Source organism: Ceratotherium simum, chromosome 5 (assembly GCF_057802395.1).
Source record: "Ceratotherium simum simum isolate JZ-2026a chromosome 5, ASM5780239v1, whole genome shotgun sequence".
Lineage (NCBI taxonomy): Eukaryota > Metazoa > Chordata > Mammalia > Perissodactyla > Rhinocerotidae > Ceratotherium > Ceratotherium simum.
Genome location: NC_141904.1, coordinates 92,930,837 through 92,936,836, shown reverse-complemented (window position 1 = coordinate 92,936,836; position 6,000 = coordinate 92,930,837). Strand labels below are relative to the sequence as shown.

The 6,000-nt window shown below is 45.1% G+C and overlaps 1 protein-coding gene across 1 annotated transcript in view; it reads right to left on the bottom strand.

Moving 5' to 3' along the window:
* Positions 1-1,143: 1,143 nt before the first annotated feature.
* Positions 1,144-6,000, bottom strand: part of KBTBD12 (kelch repeat and BTB domain containing 12) — a 99,354-nt gene continuing 94,497 nt past the window's right edge. Inside the window, exon 6 of the mRNA XM_004442439.3 lies at positions 1,144-3,652. Coding sequence (XP_004442496.2) covers positions 3,471-3,652 — 182 coding nt within the window. The 3' untranslated portion in view covers positions 1,144-3,470. The remainder of the gene's footprint in view (positions 3,653-6,000) is intronic.

Here is a 6,000-nt window from a genome sequence, read left to right as displayed (position 1 = left end):
CCTCTGTGTCTCTTTGGTCAGGATTCTGCCATATGGCTGTATTAAACTAACCACTGGTGGAAAGGAATGGGATTGCTATAGCTGGTTCATGCTACGCAGGATTTACCAGTGAGCTGGGGCAGGGTCTTTGTCAATGGAAAGAATAGGGGAATGGCTGAGGGGGGCACATCCAGCCGGGTCTGCTAGGGTTGGCAAGGAAGTGGGTGACTTGAATATACCCCAATGCCTCTTCTCTCTCTTGGTGCCTCCAGCCAGGCCTGGGGTGAACAGCTGAAGCCATCTGGGTGGTGGCTGTCTTTAAGGAACACTTTAAGGTGGAGGGGACCCCTTCAAATATTTTCTGGTCTTTGGTTTTGGCTGACTGGCCGTTCTCTTGAGGTCACACTCCTGCCATCTCCCTCCTCTGAATCGGCCAGCAAACTGCTGACCCCCTCCAGTTCCGGCTGCACAGGACTTGTACGGTTCCCACTGCCACCAGGATGGTTCAGCTTCCTTGATACCGGCTCCTGCAAGGCCTCCTGCCTGTCTGCCCATGTCTGCTCTCACCCTGCTCGTCTACACTGGGCTGTGGAGGGATGTGCTTAAAGGACTTCCTTGCCTGAAAGTGTGTTGCTGAGGCATAAAGGCCGACTCCTTGGCGTGTCACTCGAGGTCTTTTGTGATTGGCATCACCTCCCGTCCCTGACATCCTCTGGTGCTTTAGCCACCCTGGAAATGGGACCTCCTGCCCCTCCCCCACCTCACATGTCCTGGCCTCTGGGCCTTGCTCCTGATGATCCTCTGGCTGGTCAGTCCCCCCACTCTGTTGACTCTCAGCACTTCTGAGGCATGAGAACCCCTTCTTCAGATGAGGTTTACATTGAGTTGCAATATGAAAAACAAAACAAAAACAATCCTTTATTAGTAAAATTATATTTTATACATTCAAATTTAAAGCATTTGCTCACTATAAAGTTAATCAGCGAGAACAATGACGCTTTCTCGATGAGCACAAACTGAACCGGGGGTGGCCGGCAGCTGCAGCCTTCCATCAGCCTCAGCATCCAGATCACTTCCCTCTTGTGTTCCGCAGCTCAGTGTCAAACCATTGCTGTTTCACAAAGATAAGAACTAGCAAATAGTCAAAGTTTTATGAGTCCTCCATGCAATACTGAGACAGCCTTCAATTAAAGTGAACAAAAGAGTGACTGGAGAATGTAGTTTCAGAGGTGACTCTCACAATATCTAACAACGGGACGGCAGGGGTGGCTTGTTTTCAGTTACAAATATGACAGTCAGACAAGCAGCAGCCAGGGCTTAGAGTAAACACTGAAGCAAACTTTGCCTTATTGGTCAGCACACCAAATGGAGAGCTGAGGGGCTGGGGCTGGGAAATTAAGAACCATCTAAATAATACGGACATTTCTCCCTAAAATCCCAAGAGATTTCATTCAAGCATTTGCGTCTGGTTGTTTTGGGCACTATGCTTTGGGAAATGCTGATTACAATGATAATGATAATAAAAATAATGGCAGCTAAAGAATGTTTACTGGTTCAGTGTCTAACAGGCACTTTGCTCAGCACTCTCTCACTCAATCTTCACACCAACCCTATAAAGTATTTTTCTTCCCATTCTGCAAATGAGGAAAATAAGGGTTTAGAAAGGTTATCTTGCCTAAGTAGCAGAGCTGGGACTAGAGCCTAGATCTTGGACCCAATTCATCTAGAAATGTGTCATGACATGCCAACAAGGCCTCCTTGATCCAGGGAAATGTGACAGCTTCTAGTATGTTCAAGTAGGTGGAGCCAGTGCATGGTTCTGTTAAGAGGAAGTTGGGGAAGCTGTAGGGTCTGTCCTCAACCATGGCTGCCATCAGCCAGCACAGCCCACTTGAGGGCAACTGCTCCGCCTTTGCAACAAGGAAAAGAATCCAAGATTATGACCCTTCACCAGGGAAAGAATTAGTTCATTTTAACTCAGATTCCCAGACATGCTCAGAGACCAAGCCTCGAATTGAGAAATGCTACCCCATGCTGGCCACTCAAAGATCCATCCATGTGCCAGGTACTGCGATGGGTACTTGGGGTAGAACTGCAGAGAGACAGACATGGCCGCAGCCCTCACAGAGTCTAACCTACTCAGGGACAGCCACCCCTGGGTTTAAGTGGTCCCCCCTTCATGGTGGCAGAAGCAAGTTTCCACCTGGCTTGTTTCCATGGACCTGCCTCTCCTGCCTAGATTAACAGCTGGAACCTGGGGACAAGGGCTAAGGGTCAGCACAGTCACACAGCTCTGTGACAAAGAAGAGCTGTTACAGTCTAGGATTGTCTCCCTCTGAGAAAATTCTAGGGAATTTTACTGACCACTCCCGCTTAAAAAAGAGACTCATTCAACATGAAACTCTTGAGAAGTTGTTGAAGAACAACTCCTAAAATGGATTCTTTGAATCCACTGTGCTTCCAGAAGTATAGATGGTAAGTAAAATAACAGATGATTTTCTACGTGTTTAAATGTTGTCACTAAAATATATTTTGGGAATGGCTGTTTTCTGATTATGCTCAGTTGTGGGCTGAAGCAGGCAGCTCTATCCTTACTCTCCAAACTTGGGAAAGATATTGCAAAGTCTGGGTCAGATAGGGCACTGACAATCAAAGGGATGTGCTTTCTCTCTCCTCCACTCCAGAGCCTGGTCTATTGCTGGGTTGGGTGGTCTAGGCCAGTTTTGTTCAGCCAGGGTCAACCTGCAGAAGGTCGTGTGTATTTGAGAGCTGGCCAAGGGCAGCTCGAGTAAGACCAGTCCAGGACACTCTGTACCAACCCCCTGTGGAAGCCCGCGTCGCTGTCGCTGACACAGATGTGACCCAGGGCAGAATTCCACTGTTCGCTGTGGTGAGGCTTGAGTGCCTGGGTTGCAGTGAACTTGCAGTCCACGGCTAGCCCTGTTTTGGGCAATGTCACTGTAGTAGAAGGGTATACTGCATGAGAATAGACAGTCTTTATAAGACTGAAGCCAGAACAGTGCCCAAAGAGAAGTCTTCTTTTAACAACACTGTTTTGAGATGAATCCCCTGCTCAGAGACTAGGTCCAAACTCAGTCTTCCGGGCCTTTGCTCAGCTCTTTCTGTGACCTCACCATCAACTCCACCCATGGGACTGTACCCAAAGGCCCTGCTCTTTGGCAATGCTGTCCTTGAGTCCCCAGCAGTGTGAGGTCCTCCATCCCTTGCACTCCTGCGGCACTCACCCCGTGCTTCTCTTGTGCTGTCACCATGCTTGGCCTTGCAGTATCTTGCCCACTCTAGCCAACTGGAGGTCCGTGAGGGTGGACTCTGCACACTCCCCCTTGCAGTGCCCACCACACGCTGCTTTGCACTAGATCACGATGCATGCAACACACATGTCCCGGGGGACTGACAGATGCCTATGGGCTCACTCCATTCCTAAAGCCTCCTTTTCAGACACAACCGGAGGCCCTACAGCAACGCTGACCTCAGTGCTCATTGCCTTCTTCCACCAAATCTGAAGGCGGGGGGATGAGGTCTCGGGGATTCATCCTGGCCACCAGGCAGACATCATAGCTGTCATGCATGAGGACATTTATGGCTACAACATTCCACTGGTTTTCCCATGGGTCCAGCTCCAATATTTCTTTGGAGATAACTTCATGGCGATCTGAAAAACAGCAAAGTAGGAAGACAAAATATCATGGGGGTATTAAATTCAGAGGTCATTATCCTGTATTAAACAACTTGCTCCAAAAGGCATTATGCACCAAAAATTAATTAACAAACAATCAAATAAAGATACTTGAAATGGAAGACACAGTGTTCCTTATAATTAAGAAACTAAGAAAGGCCATGTTACAACTCACATTAAAAAATTATTCAGGACATACTGACAGGGCATACTATTGTCTAAAATTGAAAGGACGTTCCAATACCATGCTAATGATTTATTAATGATGGGAGAAAGGAATGAAATTGTCCTTATTTCTACACCTGTGAGAGGAGGTACAGCCAGAGTAATGTGATCTCGTGCATGTTGTTGACCTCCCTGAGCTTATGTTTCCTTAAATGTAGATGGGATGCCCATACACAGCCAGGGTCCTTGCAGGAGACAGATGGCACACTCAAACTGAGTAATTTGAAGAGAGTTTAGTAAAGGGACTGTTGGAAAGGTGTGGGCAGGGTTTAGGAAGACCCACAAGGGATGGCAGAGTACTCTAGGACTAAGAATAGCAAGGACCATTACCACCCCTGGATCTGAAAGAAAACAATGGGGAGGAATGGATACTAGAACTTGGAGAGGGCAGCTGTCTGGAGAGTGCTGCCTGGCAGGAACAGACTTAGCTAGGGGAAGACGGATGCAGCTGTCCTTGGCAACCCCACAAGGAGGGAACAGGGAGAATAAACACCCTACCCTACCCTCCTTTCACCCAACAATTTCTGCTGTTGCCTCCCACTGGCTGAACCCAACCAGAAGCCAGAGGAGAAAAGAGTCTATGAATGCAGCCCCTACAGGTCAGCCTCAGAGGACACAGAGCACAATAGAGAAGAGAACAGGGTGAGTCGCAAGAGACAAATGGAAGATTTCCAGCCCAGATGTGTATTTCACAATTTTATGATGATTAGAGGAGATAATGTACGTAAAGTGCCTAGTCCTGGCATATAAAAGTCAATATTTGAAAATGGTCTATGTGTGCTTGTAAAGGATGTGTATTTTGCAGTTGTTGGGTGCAGTGTTCCACATATGTTCATTAGGTCGTGTTATTCAACTCTTCTACATATTTATGACTTTTGGGGGCTTGTTCTGTCAGTTACTGAGAGAGCTGTGTTAAAATATTCCACTAAGATTATGGATTTGTCTATTTCTTCTTTTAGTTCTGTCAATTTTTAGTGTATACATTTTGAGTTTGTTATTAATATAAATTTTATCATTTATAAATTTATCATTGTAAGTGATCCTCTTACTCTAGAATAAGTTCCATCAGAATTCTTTTGACTAATATTATAAATAGTAAAAAGTATGAATTTAAAAATTATTCTGACAATCTTTGTCCATTTACATTTCACGCAATTACTGATATATTTTGATTTAAATCTACCATCCCATTTGTGGGTTGTCCTTATCTCTCTTGTTCTTTCTTTTCTTCTTTGATGCTGACTTTTGGATTGGCTGAGTATTTTTTTTTTTTTGTGAGGAAGATCAGCCCTGAGCTAACATCCCATGCCAATTCTCCTCTTTTTATTCTGAGGAAGACTGGCCCTGAGCTAACATCCATGCCCATCTTTCCTTCACTTCATATGGGAGGCCGCCACAGCATGGCTTGACAAGCGGTACGTCAGTGTGCGCTCGGGATCCAAACCTGCGAACCCTGGGCCGCCGCAGTGCAGCGTGCACACTTTGCTTGCGCCACTGGGCACGCCCCTGGATTGGCTGAGTATTTTTTATCATTCCATTTATTTCCCTCCACTGATTCAGAAGTTATAAACCCTGTTTCTATTCTTTTGGTGGTTATCCTAGAAAGTAAAACATGCATACCTCAGCTTATCAAGATCTAAAGATAATCAATACCTGAGTCTCCTTTGGAGGCCCTTAGAATAGTTTAATTGTATTTACTTCCTCGCCAATTTATTGGCTATTATTGATGTACAATTTAATTCTATATATTTTTTAACTCCACAAGACATTCTTATTATTGTTTTATACAGTAAATGCTTATTTAGAATAACCCACATATTTACACTTTCATTCTTTCTTGCCTCTTAGACTTTTTATCAGAGATAATTTTCCTTACACCTTAAGTATATACTTTAGAGGAGGTCTTATGGCAAACTCTTTCAGCTTTTTTCTGTCTGAAAATGTCTTTTTTCACTTGCATTTCCTGAAAGAATTTTCACTCCCCAAACACCAAAAAAGTAGTAATTGATTCATTGTATGCTTACTGTGTACTATGTGTACTATGCTCACCTTGCGGCAGCTGCTTTCGAGGCATTATGTTATATCATCTTCATAATAAC